A 26,540-nucleotide genomic window follows, 5' to 3' on the forward strand; every position below is an offset into this window, starting at 1 on the left:
GATTACTTGTTTTTCTTTTCTGTCTTAATCGGCTTGTTTTCGAGGAAAATTTTTTGTGGTGCATTGAGGGCGCTGTACCCTCAGTAATTTTTCAACATTCTACAATAATTTAGAAACTACATAAAGTTAGACGGTTACTAGACAAAATTATTAATTTAATATGAAAAATTAAGAAATTACTGCAAGGCGATGTATCTATGAGGATGCCATTCCACATGATTTGATCTTTTGATGCCATTGTGTTTGTATATAGACGGTGATAGTGAGATTGTAGTCTAATAATCATTGGAGTTACCCTCACTGGCACCACCTGCTGGCTCATAATTCATGCCACATGATCTGTTCTTTTGTGGTTATCTACTTGTTTTTGTGTTTGTATTCGTTGTGGGCTGCTCTGCTATCAGCTACCTACCTACCTGCCATGCAAGGCAATGTCTGAGTTGTTGCAAACTGATGAGGAATCAGAGATCATTTTCAATGAAACAATAATTTCTATATGCCCGACTTTGGTTGGTAATTAAATACATAAAACCCTGAGGTTTGAACTCTAATTCGTTCGCCTCGAATTCAGAATCTTCCAAGGTTTTCAAAAATTCTTGTTATACGCTCGTCCCGACTCTACACTTCTCTTTTCTGTGTCTGATAATGTTGAGTTTAGCCAATTGAATGACGATTCGAGCTTTGTTGACTCGGACGGTATTGAATTGTTGTCCCTCGTGCTTCTCTTCCATGCTTGGCACACACTGGCTTGGTTCGGTTTAATTCAGTTCGTTGAATATAACATATAAATCGAATAAGTCTCGCCGAATTAATTATATTATTTTAATTTTTATCGAGACAAAATATTATATTACATAATTATTAATATTATTATTATAAAAGAAAGACTTGAAGGAGGCTGCATTGTACTGTCAAACATGGATTGGGTTGATTAGTGGTTGAGGTGGCTCTTTTTAACTTTCTTCTTCCACCATGATTGCTATTCCCATAAAGTCACTACCTTCCCCCTTGGTTGATTTAGTGTAACCTAATAAATGTAGGTTGCTTCTGATTATATTGATGTTTTGATTAAGACTACTATACATACACACACACACACATATAAGTAGGTATTTTTGTGTGTGTATATATATATATATATATATGGGACACCTAAACTTTTGTGTATCATTCAACCAAGTATCTTGCATTAAAGATTCAAATCCAGTGAATAAACTCTACGAGACCTAATGGTATCATACCCAAAAAATTTTATAACTAGAATTTCTAAATATAAATTACAACCATTGAAACAAAATAAGTAAATATAAAGTTACTCATTAGATATTTCAAAACATATTTTACTAGACATGCAAATATATTTATCCCCAAAAAACATGTAATTATTTTATGGGAAATATTATAAAACTATCTTCATCAAATCAATCATAACTAGAGAGACCCAGTTCAGTCTTTTTAGGGAAACCGACTCAATTATTCACTGCCGACTAAAGGGCGTCGCAAATGGTCAAGAAAGTTAATTAGTACTTGCAAGACTTTTTTCCTTCTTTTCTCTTAATCATTTGATTATAACCAAATTAACAACTAATTACTCATTTAATTACTATGTTTTTAGCCGGACCCAAAATATGCGAGCATCTCGTACATAAAAATAGCTCTTAATTTTGTCTTATATTTATATTTTTAATAATTTATAAAATTATTTTTCATCTTATGTTTTTTACATGTCTCGTGTGTCGGTTTAGTGAAATCCTTAATCATGTAATTAAAATTATGTATTATCACTCTTAATTTAAACTAATATTAATTTAATCATACGTTAAACTCTCTTGCTAAAAAAAAACAAAAAGAAAATCTAGGCCGGTGCGTGCAAGCGAGGTGGCCCGAGGGTCAGTGTATGAGCTATGTTAGGAAGTGGGATTTCGTTTTCTGGCTCCGGTCAAAGGTGGGCCCTTGTCAATTTTGGCCCGGTGATTGATCTACGGCCCAGATACAATTACGACTTTTTTAGAGGTTGACTTTTGTAAATAGAATATTTAAAGAAGATTAGGTTCGTACTAATCTTAAGCTAATCATGACCATAACGTCAAAATCAAGCCTTAAAAAAATAATAAAACAAAAATTAAGGAGTACTTTATGTCAATTAAATTAAATATTTAATTTTAGAAAATTATGGATTATAATTCGGTCGGTTAATTATATATTTTAAATTTTAAATTTATAATTTTTAAATATAATACAATTTTAATTACTACCCATTGATGTATACATAATATGTAATTAATGAATGTATCTATTTTTTAGTAAAAAAAAAAAAAAAATTATACCATTAGAGTTGAATTGATAATAAATTATTTAAAAGAAGGCATAGATTAAACTTGCTAATTTGTACTAATTATCGTAGATGAATTACACTAGTATATAACCATTAAATTTAACGATAATTATATATATATATATTTCAATTATATATGAATATACATATATATATGTATATGTATATATAAGAAAGCTGATATATACACCTTTAATTTGCACGCGCAAATTTAAGTTCTTTTAAGACGACAGGCTTCTTTAAAAAGTGAAATTAAAAGTAAAAATAACTGCATAGGTTTATTTTATTAAATTTGAGTTTCTACCTTCTACTCCCCCCCTAATTTCAACTTTAGCCATGAAAATTGGGAATGCAAACCAGTTTAGTCCCTAATTTTACTTTAATCAATATTTAAGTATTTAATCACTTTTTTAATCTCAAGAAAAACAGTAAAATGCCGACTTCTTTTTAGTGACTGATTTCTGGTGCATGGATTTGGATTTTTGCTCGAGAAATAATCATATATATATATACATGTATACATATTTTTATAGTTACAGTGTGTGTGTGTGTGTGTGTGTATATATATTATATAATATATATATATATAGAGAGTAAATAATTGTCCTTGATGGCACAAACTGAAAATCTGAGATGATGATGATGTTGTTGTAATCTGGTGGTGGGACTTTAATTTACAAGTCTGTAGTTTACTTCTCCACCAATCTAACAGGTCTGATAGGCATGTCGGTTTCTTTTTCAGATACTCTCTCTTCCTCTCTCATCTCTTCTTCTATAAAGTCTCTTTACTTTATATTTATCACCCACACACACACACACGTATATATATATATATATAATATGTGGGTGTATAACAATATTCTCTGAAATTGCTTTAGTAGGTATACAATTTTGATTCTTTGAAAAATTAATCTTTACTAGTTATACACAAAAAGAAACAAAATAAGAATTTCTGCAGGAAAAATAATTTTTGGGTGGAAAACAACAAATGGGTTTCTAGGGCTGCAAATAGAGAATCAAACCCAGAATAATGGGAAGAAAACAAACACAAAAATTTAAATGCTTATAGCGAATACGTATATATATATATATATATATATCTATATATGTATACAAATGCATGATATGTAAACTTTTGATTCAGATGATGATCAGAAAGAAAGAGAAAAGAAGGACAGAAGTACAATTTCAGAGAAGTTGAGGGGCAGAGAGATGCAATTGTCATAAAAAATTTTCAAGTACCCACATACACACGCAGAGATACATACACGTATATGTATATATATACACGCATTATTGTGATTATGACGACGAGGATGATGGTGGATTTGCAGATGAGAAGAGAGAGAGGAACAGGGAGAGTTTGAAATGCACGCAAGAATTGGTGATGAACAGTCTGAATCTGATTATATCAGTGATGAAGAATATCTTCCCTTTATGTACAAGCTGGATTTTAGTGGATTAACCATTTTATTTTGTCACTCCATTTTTGGTAATACCCTTAAATTTCCCTCCACTTCTCTTTCCTTATAAACCCTAATTCTCACTTTTCTTCAACATCATACACACGTATATATATATATACATATATATTTGTACGTGTCATCTATCACTCGTAAATAATATATGGGTGAGTAACTATTTATATCTTTATTATGTATAATTACTTCTTTTTCAAAGTATTATGCGATCGAATTATGAAACATACTTTGTATACGATTGTACTAAACCCTAATTTTTTAGTATCTAAATTTAATTTCATAAAAAAATGTGGGCTTTTTTTAACAGTTAGATTCAATATTTTATAAGCATTCATGATTACTCAAGTTTATATTATTTGCTCAATCTGTAGTAAAGGAAAGCTTGAAACTTGAATTAAAAAACTAATAGTGGATTATAATTTGAACTCTTCAAAAAACTCAGAGCATTGAAAGAAAATTACAATAAAATATAAACTTTAATTTGAAGTGATGATAATAGAGTAATTTTATATGTAATATATATGTGTGTGTATGTATACCCGCTCTGTGTATATTAATCATGACCCACATGCAACCAATTATATCTGAGAATTTAAATGTCCAAGGAAATGAAAAAAAAAATAAAAACAAAAGAAGAATCTGGGTAAGAATAACCCTACTAATATATATATACACATATATATCCAATAGAGAGTGTGTGTGTGTGTGCTTGTGTGTATGTATATATATATATATATATTGTGTTATGTTGAAGGATTATTTGATAGAGAAAAGGAAGGCAAAAATAACAAAAGCAATGATGAATAGGAGGGAGTTTGAAAGATAAAAGGATGTCACCTTTATCCTTGTAATTATCAATTTGTCAACCAAGCAAATGGTGGTGGGGATTTGCAAAAACTTGCCAGTACCCTCTCCGTCTTTTTCTTTCTGCTAATTTTCAAATAACAACTGTTTCCCCTACATCAACATATACATACATACATACATACATACATATATATTTATACACACACACACACACCCCCCCATGAATCAATGATCAATTGTGGTCCTCATTATTGGCCCTGAATACTCCAGCACTCTCTTTCTCAAATAATACTGCTCTTCTATCCTCTGTTTGTTTGTTTGTTTGGATCCATTCGTATTATATACAATGCTGAAGAGTATAAACTTGAATTTCATAAGAGTTTTGTCGAAGTGAAAAAGGGTTTTAAGTAAGTTCAGAAAAAAAAAAAAAAAAAAAAAACTCTCCAAAACCCTATTTCAAGTTCTTATTTTAAGTACCCAGAAAAAGTTTCGAACTATAAAATGAAACCAGACATGCATATACATGCACATATACATATACATATATATATGTATATTTACGAAACATTCCCATTGTTATGTATGTATGGGAGTGTTAAATATGAAATACAAGAGAAAAAACAAAATTAAAAATCTCTTGTGGGGTATTTTTGTGTTTGGTGAATTAATTTATTTTTCCGGGAGAATGAGTTGTAATCTGCAGATATGATTAAATGATTCAGAAGAAGAAGAACAAATTAAAGAGGGAAAGTAAACAAGCAAAAGAAAACAAATTGAATTAATTTAAGGGCTTGTTTGGCGGGAGGGAACTAAAAAATGAGTTAATGTGCAAAGCTTTTTTTTTTTTGGTTGAGGAGGGGCCCACTTTGTGAAATACAAAGAAAAAAAGGCTGCCAAATGAATAATATGAAAATTAGAATTAAAAAAAATAATAATAATAAAAAAAAAATAAAAAAAAATAAAAAGGGCCCACACTCTTTTCTTGTCCCGTCACAATCCACTTTCCTTTTCCCCGCAATTCCCTCCCGTCCCCGTCCCCGTCCCGTTTTCACCTCTCATTTTTACCAAATTCATTATTCACCCCCGTTCCGTTTACTTCACCCTCTTCTCCACTTGTATTGTATATGTAGTCATGTCATTGTTTACATGTAAAATTTGTTAATTTTTAATAATATATATATATATACACATATATATAAACAATAAACTCATTTATAAATTAATTTATAATATATATGTGTATGTTGTAAAAATAAATGTTTAAAACGTACAAAATCTTAATAAAGTAAAAACGTAAATAAAATTTTTATGTGATTCGACAGTATATCTACATGTACAGATAAGACCAGTAAAATAAATTTTTCATTATAATAATATAAGAGTACATTATACATAAGTTAAAAAATTTATTTATAGATAAATTAATAGAATTTTTTTCAAACAAATTTTTTTACGATATACATCAAATATTATTCAAGACAAATATAAAAAATATTTTCAATATATATATATATGTATAATACCTATTATGACAAATATAAGCTATCATCCAGATAAATATAATTAAAATTCAAATCACGTCAACAGTATGTATTAAACATATATATTAAATATAGCATTATATCATTATAAAAATAGATTGAAGTACAAACAATTTAGTTTTACTCAGTCAGTTTGTTTAGTTTTAATCTTATAATAAAAAAGTTAAAAAGATATCAATAAATTATCAAACTGATAGATTTAGTTCGACTATTTTTTTAGTTATATGATTAATATTTAAAAGTAATTATTATAATCTTAGAATTAAAACTTTCGATTAATTTTTTTTTATTTTACTTGAAGTAAATAATCAGTTTAGATTATGTCAGATAAAGTTTAATTTATCAGTTAAAATTTTATAAATTTAACCGATATATTAATTATATTAATTTTAATGTTTAAATGTGTTAACATTGATTATATAAATTAAAGTTGGATTAAAGTAAAAAAGTTAAAATTTTCAATTCGACTTAAACAAAAAAAAAAAAATTACCATAACAAATATTTTACTAATTATGAACTTAATCAAGAAAACTATGTAATTATCCAAAAATAACTTTTTTTTTCTAATAGTTACTACCCATTAAAGCTTGTGGTAGGGCAATTATTATAATTATAAAAATAATAGTAAATGGTAATTACCATAATACATATTTACCCAATAATTAAATTACCATAAGAAACATTAATTAATTAATATAAATAAATAAATAATTTAAAGAAAATTCCAAAAAACTGAAGAAGATGATGTCAAGTCTTAAGTTCTGTTTGGAATGCATTAATTCGCTAAACATAAAATTTTGGGCTCCGACTTATGAAATGACAATTGACAGTTAATGAAGTGATGATTAATTTTAATCTCCACTATTTTCTTATTATATGTATATATATATATATATATATATATGAACATTAAGATAAACATGCGGTTATATAATATAATATAATAATGTATTATTTTTTGTAATAAAAAATTATAAATTTAAATTGTATAGTGTATTATATATGTATTTTTATATAAAAATTATTCTTACCATATTAAGATTAAAATTGTTTAAATATTATTTAACAAATAAATATATGCATTTTTCAACTTAAAAATTTGGTAAGATATTATTATTTTATTTAAACATAGAAAAAATTTAATGTGTATGTTAAAAAAAAAAATTATCACTCAACACAACATTGATATATAATAATAAACCCATATATAATATAAAATATATATATTATATAATAATAATATATAATAATATAATAATAAAGAAATTAAATTAAATTAATTAATTTTTTTTTTTTAAAAAGAGACCCCTATCCAATGGATAAGCAGAGAGATGGAAAGTTCAGTCTAATCCAATGGGCAGGGTCACCTCAAATGTCAATCCTAATTTGGATAATTGGTCAAAGGTTTTGAAAACTGTAATATATATATATATATATAAATTATTTAAAATTTAAGAAAATTTATACCGAATTAAATAAACTGGTTTTTATTTAGAATATTAATTAATTAATTTAGTAAAATTAATAATAAATGTTTATTATTTTTACTGCAATTATTGAAAAACTATTACTGATTTTGATGTGATTAGACTGCACATCACTATTATTATTATTATGGTATTTAGCATCTTATAAAAAGGACAAGAATTTGTTGCCCTTTTACCATCTGCAATTTTATTCCACACTTCCATTATTTGCAGAGACACCCTTTTTAATTACATACACACACACACACATACATACATACATCTCTATATATATATATATGTATATATACACACGCACGCCAAAATTTCATTTTATTTGTATTCTAATTTTCATTTACAGATTATAAGATAAGAATTTGAATTAAATTAATTTTCTGAAAAATTAGGGGGAGGGGGAGGGGGGGAAGGAAACTATCTAAAGAAAGATGAAATGGATTTTCCGAGAAAATTTGGGATGTGATTGTCTCTCCTCCCGGAATAACAAAAATGTCTCATTTTCGTGGGATTAGTTTGGTGAGAGACAGAGACCCCTTGCCTCATCCCCCCGTTATATACATATATATATGTATATGTATATGTATATGCATATATATATATATATGGGTGTGGGTGTGGGTGTTTATATATGGGAGGGAGTGCGCTCACGCGTTTAGTCTATCGCGTGGTATTACGAATCCATCATCTTATGTATCCCCATTCTCTCTCTCTCTCTTACAAGACAGGAGGCAAGCCGATATTTAATGCACGTTGACGCCAAGGGCGCGTCACCCTTGTCGGAGAGTGAGCACACGTAGCCAGCTGCCTTAAATGCCGACAATTTATTTTTTTCCTACACACTTCCGTGTCCCTACTACTCTACTTTCCCTTCCTAACCTCAAAATTCTCAATCACCGCCCACGCGCAACCTCACGCGCAACCTGCGACAAGGGGAAGGGGAGGGGGGGGGGAGGGGAGGGGCCCCCGACAGCATCCGTTACGGACGTGCGTGTTGGACAAGACCCGGGGCGCGTGAGTGTGGAAGCCTTTTAGTTCTGCAGATTGTACCTCGCTCCCCACCTTACGCTACAGTGGTTAATCACTGTGTCAGGCACTCGCACTTTTACTGCGCGGTGAAAAAGGAGGAGATGAGGTTAAAAAACAAAAATGACTGGTTTACTGGATTTACCGGTGAAAGTGATGGAAGTGAAACGGGAGAAAGTATACTCAGAGGGGACCTTGAAAGGGGGAAAAAAAAAAAATAAACAGCTTCCATTTTCAACATTCACAGAGAGAGAGAGAGAGAGAGAGAGAGAGAGAGAGAGAGAAGGGGGGAAATTGATGACCACCACTCTCTTAATACTCCTCTTTATCTTCTCTCCTCCCAAGCTCAAAACGGTGTAGTTTTGGATTCTATCTTTATCGAATTCTTCGTTTTTCGATTCTTTTAACCATCTGTTTTGGTTGCGGGTTGAGGGATTTTGGAGAGAATGGAGTTTGAGGATCAAGATGAGCAAGATGAAGAGATGGGGATGGGAACTGGTTATGAGTCGCTCGGTAACTCGACCCGAGTCAAACTGGGGGGTCCGGAGGCGGTGGGGACGGTGACAGGGACGGCTCATCAGCAGAACAGGAAACCCAGGTACAGGGAGTGTCTGAAGAACCACGCGGTGGGTATTGGTGGCCACGCCGTGGATGGTTGCGGCGAGTTCATGCCGGCGGGGGTGGAGGGTTCGCTCGATGCTTTGAAATGCGCTGCTTGTAGCTGCCATCGTAACTTCCACCGTAAGGAGACGGAACCGCCATCGTCTTCGGCGGGTGAGCTCTACCACCCACATCCCCACCAGGTGATGCCGCAGTTCGCAGCCTATTACCGGGGACCGTCGGGGTTTTTGCAGGTGGCGGGGGGAGGGCAGCATCAGAGGCCGCTGGCGCTGCCGTCGACGTCCGGTGGGCAGAGCAGGGAAAGGGAGTTTGACCAAGAGGACATGTCGAACCCGATGAGCCTTGGCGGAAGTGGGTCGAGCAGGAAGAGGTTCAGGACCAAGTTCACGCAAGAGCAGAAGGAGAGGATGCTGGCGCTGGCGGAGAGGTTGGGTTGGAGGATCCAGAAGCACGACGAGGAGGTGGTGCAGCAGTTCTGCAACGAGACTGGAGTGAAGCGACATGTGCTCAAGGTGTGGATGCATAACAACAAGCACACCCTGGGTAAGAAACCCTAGGTATCTTTCATAGTTTAATGTGTATAACTTGCATTTTATGTGGTTGAAATCGATGAGATCAGGTAGAGCTATGTCCAGCTTTTGTAGGTAATGTTGGGTTTCGAGTGGTGGGTCTGACTCTGATAAGGGTTCTAATGCTTAGTTTTAGGGTTTTTCTTCCTCTTCTTCTTCTTCATCCTCTTCTTCTTCAGCTTCCCTTTTTTTTTTTTTTTTTAATTACTTTCACTCTTTAATTTCCTTCCGGGATTACTACTGAATGTGGGAATTTAAGAAGTGGCAGCAGTGATGGTTATGTTTGGATGGATATTAGTTAATTATGAGAACAGCTTACAGTAGATTTTAATGTTGATGGCAAGTAACATTTCTAGCTTTCTCTCTTAATTTTCCATGTCTGCTCTTACACACCCTTTCCTTTTATCACATGCTTATGAGCATTCCCACTGAATTCTTCTCCTCTCCTTCCTTGCCTTTCGTCAACAAGAAACATGACCAAAATGGTATCTTGGTCTTTCAAGCTTCTTACTTGGGTATAAACAGATTCTGATCATCATCATCATCATCACCACCAGTTCGCCATGGCCCATGGATATATATGTTGGGAAAAGGTAGGAAAATAAATGCAGTAGAGGAGATAAATTTTTTTGGAGAGAAGTGAAAAGCACTCTGCTGACAAAAGAAAACTTGCTAATATAAATTTTTTTATTTTTTTTTATTTTTGTCATTACTAAATGTGACTATTTATAGGCTTACAGCCAGAACTATATAAAATAAAAATTATGATAGGATGAAATAAAATCTAGATAAAGATAATAAAAAAATTTCATCTAAACAAATATAATAGCACTATAACAAAGAGGAAATTTTAATATAGATATAATAACAATATATCTCATCTAAATACAATTAGAAGACATCTAACTTTGAATTAGTCTTCTAATACCATCCCATCATTCAAAATTACATATTACCAAGTTGTGCTATGTCGATAACATGTTTCTCGTATTAAAGAGCTTTCGTGAGTATGCCCATCGATTGTTCGTTAGTGTTGCAAAATTTCAAAACAATAACGTCTTTTGCCACCAATTCTCGAATAAAATGAAAATAAATGTTAATGTAGTTAGTCTGTTCGTAGAAAGTTGAGATTTTTAGTCATTGCGATTGATACTTTATTGTCACAGAAGATTTATGTTGGTTCTATTTGCTCTTGATGAAGATTGACAAAGAGTCTCCTTAACCATACAACTTGACATGCCTGATGGAGAAAAGGGCAATGATATATTCTATTTATAAAGAAGATGAAGCTATTGTAGTTCGATTCATTAAACTCTATATAGCAGTTCTTGACCCAATACTAAAAGTGCTTTCAGACGTACTCATTCGATTCATTTAGGGAATCTGGTCGATCACTGTTAGCAAAACTAAATAATTTGAATTACGAAACATAAGTTTACTTGATTTTATAATCCGATGTTCCCACAACATAACGTTGGATCTTTTTTGCAGTCTTAAAATTGTGTTTTATAAGATTACTTATGAATATTGATACTATACCAATATAAATAAAATATCCGGCCGAGTGTGAGTCAAATAAATTCACCACCTCTATTGGATTGAAGGACTTTTATATAACACTCATTTGACTTCTCAATCGAGATCATAAAGTGAAACGTTCAAAAGTTTTTAATTTATTTTTGCGTAAAAATATATTCAGCTCATATGACTAAAATGTTAATTATGAGTAAAAAAAATAAAGAGTTCCATCAAATGACTCAGTATTTGTTGGTTCATGCAGATCTACATGAATCAATTCAAGACATTTAGAAGCTTTCCAAACCTTCCAACTAGAAATGGCTTCCTTGTCTGTATGCGATATATGCATCATTCGCATAAACTAAAAGAATACATTTTTCGACAAACCAAAAACTACAAATGTCATATTCAACAACTTCAAACCTTTGACGTTGAGACGCCCATACCGCAAATGCCATAACTTAAGAATTGTTATTTTTTCACTAGTTTTAAGAACAAAATTTTCTACATTTGAGACATTAAATGGAAACCTTTTATTCTTTATCATACTTAGCGTATCTTTTGCCAAGCTTAAAATATATTGTACATTTTGAAGGATTTTTACTTTACCATGACCGGTCTTGAGTTCCAAAGTTTTTTTTTTTTTTTCAACTCGCATTTCGTTCTGTTCTACTTTATTTCGGTACATATCGAAATGAATTAGTTTTCGACTTTCTTATTCTTAAACTAAAGATCATTTGGTTTAATTCGATCTAAAATAATAACATCTTACGTTAAAGTAAGTGCTCGACTGTTTTATATTAAAAAATTAGGAGCAAATGTGACATGAATATATATATATATATATACTATAAAGAGGTTCGGGATGTTATTAGCAGTAGTGAGTATCAAGATTGCATGGCAAGAGGGGGGACCTGATTCCTTATATGAGGTAAGATTTAGACAAGCGTGCTTGTTTTTGGTCCCTTTTAACTTGTTCTTTTTTGAGGGTTTGATGTTACAAACTTATTATTACATCTATATATATATATATATATACATACACGTACACAACTATCTCTTATATATATGTTTATTAGAGTCATATGCACTCTTTTAAAGATGCTTTGCTTGATTGGGAAAATTTAAAGCTATACATGGAAGTATCAATTAATAAAGCTGCAAAACAAAGGTGTGGTCAAGGACCATTAATTAAAAACTTATTCATCAGACAGTGATTGTTCATTCTCTTCTACCATTTTGGGTACTCTCTTTTAGTATTTACACTTGTTTGGACAGTAATCTAAAATGGGTAATTAATTGTTTCTTTGATTAATTAATCTTAATTCTATATTAGCTCAAGCACTTATCTGAAATGGGGTAATTAATTGGTGCTAATTAAGTATTTTCCCAGCCAGTAATTAGTTATATATTATGGTGAATTAGTACATGTTTTTTTTGTTAGTACTTTCTATCTTTCAATTCTTCTCTTGTACCCTTCGAGCCTGTGTGTTGTACTGTACATAAATACATATATATACACACATACATATATATATATACATGTATACTGCTCTTGGTTCTTCAGTTGTGTACGTAGGGGTGAATGCAGGCTTTATGGATTAATTAATTACTTATGTTGGTGGATTTAGGATTCATTAAATTTGGTATTAACACATTTATTACAGTTTCATATGATGTATTTTATATATATATATATATATATGGTGAAAAATATACATAACTGGAAATATTTTTTTAAAAATAAATAATTAAAAATTGTAGAAGACGATGAAAGAATATAATTGCATGTACAGATTTAAGTTCAAAAAGATGTGGATGGCAGTGCAATGACTAAGACGATTCAATGGCTGAGCTCTACAAATTTCTTTCCTTTTTCCCCTTTGTCGTCCCCACTGAATATCCAAACACTGCTTTCATTCAACTTTTCATGGGATTCCTGTTTTACAATGTTGCTCCCTTTGATTTCTCTCAAAGTCCCACAGATTCATCCCTGTTTCTCTCATTTTCACCTCATATATATACTTATATTTACACACACACACACTCACACACACACACACAGAGTTCATATGCATATATGTATGTAGGTGATGATGAAAATTTTGATGGTCCATAGCTTGTCACCCACATTCTGCACGGTAACAGATATGATAATATGCATATGGTGGATTAGCATTAGACAATCAACTAATACGTATGTTTATTACTAAAACTCATGTTAATTATATAATTGAATAGACGTCGATAAACTTTACGAGAGAAATCCAAAATATTACCCGCGTAACTCTTGCAATTTCTTGTTGAACGATTACTATCTTTCGTTGCTACTAGTTGGATTTCCCTTCGATGATAATTATACATGTTGGTCATAGATCGATAAGTATTTTTTCTCTAGTTGTTTTAGAAAAAAAAAAAAAAAAATTATACTTCTACGAAAGTAATTAAATATTTTATAATATCTAATTTCATTTTTTGTTGCGCTGAATTAAACAATAATTTCGAAGCTCGTGATTATATACAATACGATAATATAGAGAATGTTATAATATTCTACACGATTAGAATTGAGGGTACGAGAAATCAAATCTCGAAAGGATAATACTTTATTTAAATGTGGGAAATTTCTGGGTTTAATTAAAATTTTGTTATTTTGTTATATATATATATATGTAAATATATAATTGAAATATGACAATACCATGAGCACTGCAGTGCAAAAAGAGAGAATAGAAATGACATGGAGGTGATGAAAGAAGATGGAGATGCATGAGAAATTTAGGAAATGATGGAGAAGAGAGCAGGAACATGTAAGGCCGTGTTTGGGAGTTTTTAAGTATAAAGAAAAAAGCAAAGGTACTCAACCTTACATACACAAGAAATATATTACATTCACTAGTTAGTACATTTGGTTTTCTTTTAGTGAAAGAATATATATATACACACACACACACACACACACACACTTTTTATAATCAAATTTTTTCAAAAAATTGAAATAATTTTTTTATTAATTAGATTATACATATAATTATTTATCATTATTATAGTCATATCTCTAAGTGTAAATAATATTGAAATATTTATATTTTCATAACATACCCAATAATCTTCTAAAAAAACCCAATTTAGTTAATCCAACCAAATCAATTTTAGTGTAAGTAAAAAAAAAAAAAAAATTAATCTTAGTTACCATCTCCATTCAATTACCCTTTTACCTTTGTTTTGTAACCTTCCTGCTCTCAAGCTATTCCTCCAATCGAATTTCTTAATACCATCAGAACAAACAGTCATCCTTTGAAATCCTCCATTGTTTTCTGATCTTGAGCTCCTTGGCCTGTTATTAATACTTGATTCCTTTTCTTTTTTCTTTATCTCTTTGATCTCAATTCTTGTTCCCCCCTCCATTTTTATACTTACATTCACCTCCGAAATCGTCTTCTCGATTGATTCTTGCATTCCTCCTTGCTCGTTTTCCCTTTTCTTTCTGTTCTGATACAATCTATGAAGTTTGAATGCGAGACGATAAATTTCCTCTTTGATTTCCTCCTCCAAATCGTTCTCGATTTCGATTTCGAGCTCGTTTTTTATTTTCAACTCTTCTTCGGATAAGTTGTTGCTCACCAATTTCTGCCTAATTTTCTCTGCTTTATTAACCCGCAAAGGGTTGTCATTAACACTAACCTGCAATCAAGATCAAACTTATAGACTACAAGCACAAGAATATATATGAAATATATGTATATGATCACCATTACAAAAGATTAATACAAAATATTGTACACGCCCTCTAAATACACAGCTACATAAGTGGGTTATACAAGAAATATTGAGTATAACTATTTTACACTGTAAATGGCCATAACCACATTAGCCTTCAAGATATATACAGATCACCCAAGTCACATTAATACTGTTTCCTTCTTCATCAATTTATATTTCTAACTCCCACAAACCAGAATTACTTAGCAAACACATATACTTACCACTCGATCTCTCCAACGATTGTTACCCGTACCGCCATCATTGTCATTCGGAGACTCGTAGAAGTCGGACGCTACACAAGAATCTGCAAGAACCCAGAAGAAAAAAAAAAAAATTATGATCTGCTGAACAAAAAAAAAAACAAAGTAGGAAACAGTAACATGAACTGACTAATTGAGTAACCCAGTTTGTCTTCTTGTCGGTTCATCTTGAAATACCATGGATCTTCACTTACTTTCAGAGTTTAAATATGGAGGGAGCATGAAATGGACACGAAGAACATGGGGCCATTGAAGCAGAATGGTGAAGATGACATGCATAAATAAGATGGTTTTAAGAAGTAATTGACCGTTAAAGAAGGTATTTCAGTTGGTTTATTCAAATTTAGGCGCCAAATTTTCAGATAAAATTGGGTTATTATTCCAAATTATGGAGGGGGAGGGAGATGTTAGATTTAAAAGTTCTTTACGTGGAAGGGATTGTGGGATATGGGTTGGTTGGCCTTAAAGCATAATCGATAGAGATAGGGTAGTATACCTACAAATATATATATATATATATACATATACATATAACTATTTATATATATATATATTTTAATTGTAGTTTATTATTATTATTCTCATTATTAATTAAAAATTAAATAATTATCCATGTTCGTAAATTTTCTTTTTCTTGGGCCCATTTAATCGTCTATTGAAATTGGTTTCAAGCCCGTAAATTTTAAGTTGGTAATGGGCCCAAAACTAGTTTTATCCGAAGCCCACAATTCTAATGTTATGGGTTTGATTTAAATAGAAAATTAATATAATTAAAAATTTTAAATTACTTAAAATATATTATTAACGTTAAAAATATATAAATATTATATTAATTATCATTAATTTTTTTTATAATCAATTTTTATTATTTTTTGTACGAAATGGTTTAGTTTATAATTTAATCGAATTAGTTCGACTAATTTAGTTTATTATTTAGTCAAATTAGTTCGAGTAACTGGTTAAATTCGATATTAGTAATTATCTATTAGAAGAAATTTTTTTTTTTAATCAAAATAACAAAATAAATATTTTGGCTAATAGAGAAATTTATTTTTCTTTTTTTTTTAAAAAAAATTATTTTCTTTCTTAAAATAAAAAAGATGCATTTTCTGAAAAAGGTAAAATTGACCAACCATTGGGATACATGTGGGGAAAAAATATTGTATCCCAATAAAATCCTAAGAAAATTCTAAGAAAAATCACAGCCCTCTGATTTTACGCCTCTTGCCATCACAGCCGTCCACGCGAGAATTCTGTTGCATAAAGGGAGCTTCTTCTACCTCACCCTTGGTAAAGTGACAGTGGAAAAGAAAAAATGGAGAGCGGGTCCACAGAACAAACACCCAGGAGTTTAATGGAGCTCTCGTCTCAGCTTCTCGACCTCCATGACTTCTCCAACAGCCGTAAATTCGCTCTCATGGCCCAAGAATCCGATCCAAACCTTTCCGGACCCGACCAAATCATCGCCATTGCTGATGTTCTTGCCGCCAAATGCTGCCTCCCCAACAACCGCCCTGACTATTACTCGATCCTTCAGATACCCCGCACCGGGTCGGATATCCGATCCGTTGCTTTTGCTCAGTTCAACAAACTGATAACTCTCTTAAACCCTCGCGCGAGCAAATTCCCTCTCTCTAAGGATGCATTCAATCTTGTTTTGGATGCATGGAAGGTGTTATCGGATCCAGAAAAGAAGACCGTATACGATGCTGAGATTAGCAATGGCAGCAAGGAACCGCGCGGGGGAAAAGTGGCAGGGAGCGACGAAAGTGGGACCGAGAGTGTACCTCGAGTGGAAAACCAGTACGATGAGAACCCCTTAAATGGCGAAAGGAGCGAGGAGAAGCAAAAACATAGCGTTGAAAAGGAGAATGCCACTTTTTGGACTTTCTGTCCTTACTGTTACTGCATGTTCGAGTACGAGAAGGTGTACGAGGATTGTTCCTTGCGGTGTCAGAATTGCAAGAGGGCATTTCATGGCTTGGAGGTGCCACCATTGCCGCAGGATGTGAAGGTGGAGGGAAGAGATGAATACCATTGTGCGGTAGGGTTTTTTCCGATGCTTCTTCCTCGGGATGGTTTCTTTATTGAAAACAAAGGTAAGGGTGGGACTAGGAACGATAGGATGGATAATGTTGGGGTCATTTCTGACGATAGTGATGACGGAGAGGAGAGAATAAATGTGAAGAAACGCAAAATTTTTGCAACTGGTAAGAAGGTAGAAGAAGAAGCAGTGAAGAGAGAGGGAAAGGGAAGTGGGACAAAATTGAATGGTATTGAAGCTGCGGATGCTAGCAAGGCACAGGAGACACAGAAGGAGAGGGGAAAGAAAGCGGCTGTGAGGAGGGAAAAGGGGACGAGGCACATGAAGACTGCATCCGTAGCTGGTGGACAAGAGGGTCTGGATGTGGAGGAATGTAGGATAGAAAGCAATATTATCTTAATATCTTCTGAAGATGAGTTAGAGGTCTCTGAAGGAGATTATGATGACATCTTTGATAGTTTGAAGGCATTTTGATGCAAAGAAAATGGGGAAGACAAAGGTATGCATTTTGGCTTGGCACTGAACCTTCTTCATTTGTTTGCATACTTTTGGTTTTGATTTGATTCTAGATGGGTGCAGCAGCTTGGATCAAGATGAACTTAGAATTTTGATGTTCTTGTTGAACAGAACTTTGAAAGGAACAGTATAGGTCTTAGACAGTGTGCTCTGATATTCTTACAGTAGAAAAGTCACCCAACAATAAGGGTATAGTTCTTGAACATATGACTCCATCTTCTAAATGAAAATCAGTATGGAATTTTCTGGTTGTTATTCTCCATTTCGTGCATTTATTTAGTTTCCACCCGATTGCTTTCATGATCGAGTTTATACATTTCGATTGTCTTTTGCAGTAGATCTCCAATCTTGTCCTCCCCAAATTTACATGATATTAATTATATGGTGATTCTGTGAATGGTCCAACCTTATTCCTTAAGTTGAGCTGAGAGTTGTGGTTGTTGGTTGAACAGTTGTTACTCAGCGATTGAAGAACAAGAAATTGAACCTTGAACTTTGACTTACTAAGAAAATTCTTTGGTTTAAACTTTTGGTCAATTTATTCTTGTCTGCGGATTATGCATTAATCTAACAAAGTTCCAGCAGTTTTTGAAGAAAGTGTTCTTGGCTGATTTAAACTTATGTTCAGATTTCATCAAAGCTGGAATGATGAATCTTGTTCAGGAATTTTTTTTACTTTTTTTTTGTAAAGATTATTATTTTAATATTATATTATATATATATATATATAACTTTTATTAATAATTTTATTTCGATATAAGTATAAAAAAGATACGAAACAATTTCATCTCGTTAAAAAGGTTTTTTTTTATTTCGTACCCGTTCGAACTTTTATTTTTGTGCAATGAATGATAGAAAACATGATTCGTTTGATTTCAAAAAAAAATTTAGAATTTATTATGTTATTATTTATTTATTGTATTATATTTTTAATATTATTTTCTATTTTAATTATATTATTATTTTTTTATTATATAATAATATATTTTAATAAAAAATATAAAATAAAGAAATTATGGATTCTTGCCAATCTATTTTTAATATTTTTATGTTATGAATTAAGCCCTTTTGCCGAACTTTATCTGTCAAAATTCCTCCAACAAAAGAAAAAAAAAGACCTTGTTATTTAGTTATTAAAATAAATAACTGAAATGAGTCCTCTTTTACTAATTTCATTAGGTTTGTTAACAAAACACGTCAATGCTCAAATTTTCGGGATTTTTTCTGATTCTATTTCGATTACGCCGGATTACCTTATTCGACAAAAAGTCCATTTTGATACAATAATCACATTGCAGCGGGTATAGTTTAGTAGTAAAAGTATGATTCGTTCTATTAACTCAATTAAAGAAATCTTTTGATTTGATTCATCTTACGATCAAAATTTTTTTTTAAAAAAAGATTTAATTATTATCTTTTAATAAAAGATTCGAGGAAGAATATATATTCTCGTTATTTGTATCCAAGAGACAATTATAAATTGAGAAATTGAATTATGAAATTACGAAGCTTAATTTAGGAATTGGCTCAATATTTCCAATTGAATGAGTATGAGAAAAAGATTCATTGATAAAGATTAAAAAAAATTTATTTCTAATCGTAACTAAATCTTCAATTCCTTTTTTATTTTGTATACAACAAATTGAGACAAAACGACTATTAAACGATAATTTTAGTTTACTAGAAGGAAAACATATTGTTTTACTTCGGTGGAAACAAAATATTTTTCCTAAGAATTCTATTAAATAGAAATAGAGAACAAAATAACTAGAAAGATTGTTATACTCCCCCTCTACTAGAGGGATCATCTAGAAAGTAAATTGTTCCGAATTGAATGCATCCAGAATACAGAATCCTGAATTCAAAATCCATAGAGAAAAGTTAACATAGATGTTATGGATCTTATTTTGATTTTTATTTCGTTTCCGTCTTGTTAGATTTAGGAATTTATCCATCTTCCATAAAGGAGCCGAATGAAACCAAAGTTTCATGTTCGGTTTTGAATTAGATACGTTAAAAATAATGAATCGACGTTGACTGTAACCCCTAACCTTCCAAGCTAACGATGCGGGTTCGATTCCCGCTACCCGCTCTAGATTTTTCGTTCTTTATATTATATAGAATTCTATCTATTTGAATACGTATTAATTCACTTTAATGAATCATTGAAGTGAATTAATATACAATTCTTAAAATTCTTCACATATTCTTTATCTTTTCCGAACAAGAGATAAGAAAGTCAAAATAAAATCCGAAAAAAAATCCAAATGAAAAGCGTCCATCCCTTCGAGGAGTTCTGTATCAGGATATTCGATGTGCTGCAGAAAGCCACATCCTCCAAGAAATTTGGGATGATAAGATACGACAGAATAAATTGATTTCCGACCTGATTTTCGTCTGTTTTCGTGCTTTTGCGTGCCTCCTTCCCATTTGTTTCCCCTAAGATTAGTCAGCTTTTATGAAGTTGTCATTGTAATCTCCCCACGACTGGGAGGAGGCTTCTGAAATCTTTGATATGGAATTGACTTTCATTTTCCTTGCCCTCTCTCTCTTTGTAAAACTTCTGAATTCTCTTTTTCTCCTCTTGATATCATGGTGGAAATTGCCATTCCAATCTTTGAATCATTGATGTACATGCTGACTTTACCATTCACTTCTCCAAAATTTTGGTTATAGAACTTTCTTTTTTGCTGGGGATAATGATAGCTGGAGGTTTGGCAAGATGTCTGGCAGTGTGAAAGCCATGTTTGTATTATGGAGTTCATAAGTAGCTACAGTTTTGCACTAGGGTTTGTAAGTACCTAGTTGGACTTTCTAACTAGCCATTCAATGATATTGTTCCTGTAAGATCTTATATACTCTCTTACTTGCAAATTTTCTATATTTACCAAGCATGTCATAAAACTAAAAACTTATAGAGAATTTACGAGTCTTTACTAATTTTAGGAAAATGCTTCGTAGTGTAAAGTTAGTATACGGAATTAGCTTATTAGGTGCATGACTTATAAATTTTTTATTAATCGTTAAAAAAGAGGATATGATTGAGTATCGATGAGTCAAAAAATTTAAGACAAAATACCAAATGAAAGTGTATATTTTATCCAAATCTTCTTCCATAATTGTACGAAACAATAATATCATTGAAGTAGATACACGGATCCTTTAAATATAAGAAATCAAATAGTCGGATTGGTCCGAGTGGAAACAAAAAAAAAAGTAATGAACTTTAAAATCTTTTTTAGAGATATTCATTTTTTTTTTCCGTTTATTGAACACGTCATAAAATTAAGAGATGTTATAAGAAAACTTCTGAGTTTTGCTGGTAAAAGATTAAACTAAGTCGAATACTCTTGTACTTGATTAATAAGATTTCGTAGAAAAATGAGTTGTTATGTGCTAATCATTAAGTAATAAACTTGAAATCTCGCATTAAAAGTAAAAGATTTTGGCATGAGATATGCATCAGATTTAGGTTGTCGAATATTAAGAGTTGGATTTTGAAGTGTTCTTCTGGTAAAACTCATCAATTTTTAAGACCTGCTTCAAATGTTGCCTCCTCTTGTATGATTCCTTTTTTCTGTGTACTACCACCATGCCTTGAAGAAATCAGAAAATAGAACCTTTTCTGAAGCCTTTATTTCCATGGAAATGACGAATGATTGAACAATAATTGTCTTAAAGGCTTTTCCCATGAGAGGGAAGACAATAACAATCAGTGCAGATTACAGAATCTTGAAATTAAGAACAAAATCAGCTGCTTTTATATATAATACAGAATTACAGTTCATTATGTTTAGAATCAGCTCCAGTTGGATAAATAAATTTCCATTTATTAGGTTTTATATCTTTCAACCTGCAATTGATTTCCCTTTAAAAACACAACATCCTCACAGAATCATTCTGTCCATCACTCCACTTTTCTCTTCTTCCCTCCATTTCTTTCCAATAGAGTATCACTTCATCTCTGTGGAAGGTGGATTTCTACTCTCTCACCATGATTTGGCTGCAACAGGTAGATTTCCTTTGATTTTCCTTTTGCTGTCCTATTTTGTTAATTTTTCTTATACTTCCAATTTATTCTGTAAATAATTTTACGAAACGGGTATAAGCTCATGTTATATTCTATTCTGCCAACAATCGTTTCAGAAAATAATTTTTCCAATTCATTCGTTTAGTTACTTACTTTTGGTTGCTTAAATTTACCATTTAGATAGAACAGCATATGCGGCAAAGTGCAAGCCACTATCCTCCAAGGACATATACAATGAGAAGTAGCCTTTTTCATGGTAGAGTATCCAACAATGCAAAGCAATGCAGCTTTCTTAATGGAATACTTTCGACAAAACCAGCGATATCAAAGGCTGAAGCCCTAGCAATTGCTGCAAAGAAGCATAGCGAGGCTGAGAGGAGACGGCGATTTAGAATCAATTCTCAATTTGCAGCCCTCCGGACTATCCTACCGAACCTGACCAAAGTAAGTAGCACGTAAATTTTGTGTTTCTTGTTCATTGATCATCATATTATAATGATGAGCATTATGTTTGAGAGCTTAAAACGTAAGTTTTACAGAAACAATTAAAAAATTTATAACTGATAGATCTTGGGACAAGATTTTGTAACTTGGACAGGACATGTTAATCATATACTTCATGTACCAAGTATTCATGTTGCACTATATTTTTATCTGGTGATGTATTGTAATTTTACCAAATGCCACAAATTGATTATTTCACTAAATAACTTCTAAAATAACAGATGGACAAGGCTTCCGTGCTGGGCGAGGCAATCCAGCAGGTGACGCAACTAAAGAAGACGGTGAAAGAGTTGGAATTAGATTCTTGTGGCAAGTCGAAAAGGTTGTTTCCCTGCGAACAAGACAGTTTAAATCTTAAGTATTGTAACAAAGAGAAGACACTAGTAAAAATCGCGTTTAGCTGCGAAGATAGACTTGCATTGATATCTAACATAACAGAGGCACTGAAGTCAACAAAGGGAAAAATATTGAGGGCTGAGATGGTAATAGTTGGCGGAAGAGCCAGGCATGTGTTGTGGTTTCAGGGATTTCTTGGGAATGAAGGAATTGTTAGGTTAAAGAGGATGCTGAGGGCAATTATGGATTCGCCTTCTTCACCAGGAAACAGTAAGCATCGAGTCTCCAACTGATTACTTTCCCTGTTCCAGTTTTATGAACCTTATGTTGTGATTGTAGATGGGAACTTGCAGAAACTTGTGTTAACTGAATCTGTACCGCAATTGTTCTGTAAACTGTAACTGAAAATGCTTTACCACAGGCGACAACTTCATTAGTGACTGACAAACTTACTATATTGATTTTTTAGATATTACTCAAGATAAAAGTTGATGGTTAGCTTGGATTTTTCTGTAAATTTTATGAAGTGGGTTATTATCAATGTATCATGTAAGTCAATCCCAATTGTATCATCCTTATTTTAGCTGTGTTGACATTAAATTAGACTTGGAGTGTTGTTGAGAAGTTAAACTAACCATAGCTCCTCCAAGTTTTCCCTACCTAAATCTCATCAAAATTTCATGAACCCATCAACAAAATCCTCCCTATAAATCATCATATGATCAAATCCTGCCTCCTCCATCTCCAAGAGACTCACACAACTTCCTCTTTACCCCAAGCTGTAGCAATCCCTGGTTACCTCTCTGATCAAATCAATGGCTGTACCAAATAATTCCTTCATTTTTATTTTGACTGTAACTTTGTCGTTGTCAATCTTCAACGTGAGCCTGGCTGCTCGCCGCCTTTTAGACACACCTGCAGCTCCTCCTCCGGTGCTACCAATGCCAACAATTCCAATACCACCTCTACCTAAAGCATCCTTGCCACCATTACCTTCCTTGCCAACCCAACCAACTTTGCCGAAGGCCACGTTGCCGCCATTGCCGAGCACCACGGTCCCATCTCTGCCAAAATTGACACTGCCTCCAATGCCTACAACTCCTCTACCAATCTCTTTCCTCTCTCCACCCCCATCGAATTGAGCCCGTTAAAACTCTATTTGACTGGTTTCTTTCTTTGTTTGGATTTGCAGCCTTGCCCTTGGCTTTCATGTTTGCAGGATTGAGTTAATGTTTGATTTTTGTCTAGTCATGGCCTACTGGTGTTTGATTTTCACGTTCTAATAATTTTGTTTGGCTTGGATTTTGTTCCTCCTGGTAATACATAGTTGATTTAATGAATATGACGATGATGTTTAGCTATTTCGATCTTAAAATATGTTACGTTACGTTACTTTTTATTAAATTTATGGCCCAATTTAATTTATGATTAACGAATCAAGTATATCACTTTTAAGTAAAATTATAAAATACTAATACATATAAATCCAATCATGTAATTTTTCTCTTAAATTGATTCAGTCAGTCATCATTAAATATCGTAAATAAATTTATAAAAAATTTACTTTAATTCAATCGATAATGGTTAGTACTAATTGTTAAAAATGTGTACTTTTTATTTTAATTATTTGGATTTGCTTCCATAAATAATGCTTAAGAAATAAAATTGAATTCTCCATAATATATATATATATAGATGTATGAGTTGTGAAAGTTCAAGATTACCTACCTAGTAAATATTCAAAATGGTTATATCAACCTCAAGGAAAAAGTTATGTATGTGAATATCTATTCCTAAAAGGTCATAGAGGGAGAATTTAAGAAGGTTGGGTATATTAACCTATTGACTTTAGGTTATTTATTTGAATTAACAGAACATAAGTCTATTGGGAGGTCAACTAACCAAGGTTTTCTTTGCATTTAACCCAACCACAACTCGTCAAACTTCGGTTTTATTTCCACTCGAGAAATTGAGGAACGCTTGCTTACCTGCATAAATACATTTAAGTCGAAAGGAAAAAATCAATTTACTTTACATTATCGGATCAAGTGATATCTATCTTCAAATAATAAATTGACATATTCTCAATTGCGAAAGTAAACATATTTTTAATATGAGATACTGAAAAATTATTATTTCATAGTAAATAATAAGAGACTTAAACTTTTAAAATTATAAACTAAGACACTCATATTTCTCGATCCATAAATAATTTATAAGAGACAAATTAAGATAACAACGCGATTTTATTTTACCCCACCAAATAAAATGAGCATTTGCTTAAGTGTCAAGGAACAATAATTTTAAATGATTCAAGTATTTTATTTTGATACATTAAAGCGAGACACTCTTTTTTATGCTAAAGTATGAAAAAATGTGAACATTCAAAATTATGAATCAAGAAATTTCTATTTTGAGACTAAAACATTTTCAATATGGACACCATTTTCTTTTGGATTAAGAAATTAATGAGCATTTCCTTCAATTTTTTTTATAATTTAAAGAAGAAAAGGACTAGCAGCTATTTGCAGGCTGCAAATGGCTGCCGGCAGCCATCTGAGACAAAATCAAAGCTAGACAGCTGCGGTATGGCAGGACGGGTGCAATTGTCAGCCCTTTGGCCCCAATTTTGGCCAGAAATTAGTGGTTTTTGGTGCGGATGGGTGTTTCCTGTAAGTGGATGGGTATTCTCTAGTGGTGCCATAGTTCTTATTCACCCCTTGATGGGTGATTAGAACTACTAAACCTAGGGTTGGAAGTGCATTGTTCCATACAAAATTAGTTAGGTCAAACATGGAATATGGTAGAGTAAGAGTTCTTACCCTAGCCTATACTACATGAGTTTTCACAGTTCTTCTTCATATATTCTCTGTATATAGCTCATCTTATATAAATGCTTCTCATAAACAAAAATCACTTACTAAGACTTACCCATGTAAGCAACAGAAAGTCAGAAACAGACCCATATTCCTTTTATCATGGATTCTGCAAATAACTGGTTCATGCTAGCTCTAATGGTGGCATTGGCATTGTCAGGCATCAGCAGCTCGCCATCTTTTAGACAGTACACCTGCCACTCCGCCTCCAGCTCCAGTGCTGCCCACAATTCTATCACTTCCTAAGTCCATGCTACCACCTTTGCCAACACCTACCAACTCTTCTGAAATCTACAATGCTGCCTTCTCCATCTTTGCCAAATCCAGAATTGCCAACCTTGCCTGCAACTCCTCTGCCCACAATTCCGGTAATCATTCCAACAACAGTGCCTACTATTCCCTTCCTCTCTCCACCGCCATCAGATTGAATCTCCAGCTCTTGAGCCTTTGCATCTGTTTGCCTAAAGCAAATCTGATTCACTCATCTTAGACACTGATTGATTCACCATTTCTTTTTGTGTTACATATTTCTGTTCTGAGAATTTCATACAATATGTTTCATTGTGTTATATATTCTGGGATACCCATCTTTAGTGAATATGTCTACTTCTGGTCTCTTAAAGGTTAAACTGAAAATTGGAAGGACGGATTAGAGCAAGCAACTGGAACTTTTAAGAAATGAACAGGCTATAAACTAGTTTAATAAATGGCCTTGCAATAACAAAGATAATGCCCAGACTCTGATGAAAAATCAGTTCAAATCAGTTCTATATAGATATTCCAGCTAGGTGGACTTCATGCAGTTGGTAGATTCGCGAAAGTATCAATA

General features: G+C 32.4%; 4 protein-coding genes across 4 annotated transcripts; 3 read left to right on the plus strand and 1 right to left on the minus strand.

Moving 5' to 3' along the window:
• The first annotated feature begins 8,907 nt into the window (after window positions 1-8,907).
• On the plus strand, window positions 8,908-10,205 carry LOC110814301 (zinc-finger homeodomain protein 2-like). The gene has a single exon (XM_022041721.2). It carries the CDS (start codon window positions 9,119-9,121, stop codon window positions 9,848-9,850), a length of 732 nt encoding a protein of 243 aa, XP_021897413.2. The 5' UTR covers window positions 8,908-9,118; the 3' UTR covers window positions 9,851-10,205.
• A 4,174-nt stretch (window positions 10,206-14,379) lies between these two features.
• LOC110814445 (uncharacterized) lies at window positions 14,380-15,404 on the minus strand. Its single transcript, XM_088218027.1, has 2 exons — window positions 15,367-15,404; window positions 14,380-15,068 (listed from the first exon to the last, which is right to left on the minus strand). The coding sequence occupies exons 1-2, from the start codon at window positions 15,402-15,404 to the stop codon at window positions 14,570-14,572; spliced, it is 537 nt and encodes a 178-aa protein (XP_088074153.1). The 3' UTR covers window positions 14,380-14,569.
• A 1,272-nt stretch (window positions 15,405-16,676) lies between these two features.
• LOC110814330 (basic helix loop helix (bHLH) DNA-binding superfamily protein) lies at window positions 16,677-18,220 on the plus strand. Its single transcript, XM_088217134.1, has one exon. It carries the CDS (start codon window positions 16,721-16,723, stop codon window positions 17,921-17,923), a length of 1,203 nt encoding a protein of 400 aa, XP_088073260.1. The 5' UTR covers window positions 16,677-16,720; the 3' UTR covers window positions 17,924-18,220.
• A 3,266-nt stretch (window positions 18,221-21,486) lies between these two features.
• On the plus strand, window positions 21,487-23,653 carry LOC110814329 (transcription factor bHLH131-like protein). The gene is made up of 3 exons (XM_022041750.2): window positions 21,487-21,977; window positions 22,176-22,439; window positions 22,721-23,653. Exons 1-3 carry the CDS (start codon window positions 21,960-21,962, stop codon window positions 23,126-23,128), a joined length of 690 nt encoding a protein of 229 aa, XP_021897442.2. The 5' UTR covers window positions 21,487-21,959; the 3' UTR covers window positions 23,129-23,653.
• The last annotated feature ends 2,887 nt before the right edge of the window (window positions 23,654-26,540 follow it).

Source organism: Carica papaya, chromosome 4 (genome assembly GCF_054855325.1).
Source record: "Carica papaya isolate Zhongbai chromosome 4, ASM5485532v1, whole genome shotgun sequence".
NCBI classification, from domain to species: domain Eukaryota; kingdom Viridiplantae; phylum Streptophyta; class Magnoliopsida; order Brassicales; family Caricaceae; genus Carica; species Carica papaya.

Excerpts from the sequence above, each read along its gene's own strand:
- LOC110814301 (XM_022041721.2), top strand. The coding sequence starts at position 9,119 with ATGGAGTTTGAGGATCAAGATGAGCAAGATGAAGAGATGGGGATGGGA.
- LOC110814445 (XM_088218027.1), bottom strand. The coding sequence starts at position 15,404 with ATGGCGGTACGGGTAACAATCGTTGGAGAGATCGAGTG. Across the intron at positions 15,069-15,366 it reads ATCGTTGGAGAGATCGAGTG|GCAGGTTAGTGTTAATGACA; the intron begins GTAAGTATATGT and ends TTGATCTTGATT.
- LOC110814330 (XM_088217134.1), top strand. The coding sequence starts at position 16,721 with ATGGAGAGCGGGTCCACAGAACAAACACCCAGGAGTTTAATGGAGCTC.
- LOC110814329 (XM_022041750.2), top strand. Across the intron at positions 22,440-22,720 it reads TCCTACCGAACCTGACCAAA|ATGGACAAGGCTTCCGTGCT; the intron begins GTAAGTAGCACG and ends CTAAAATAACAG.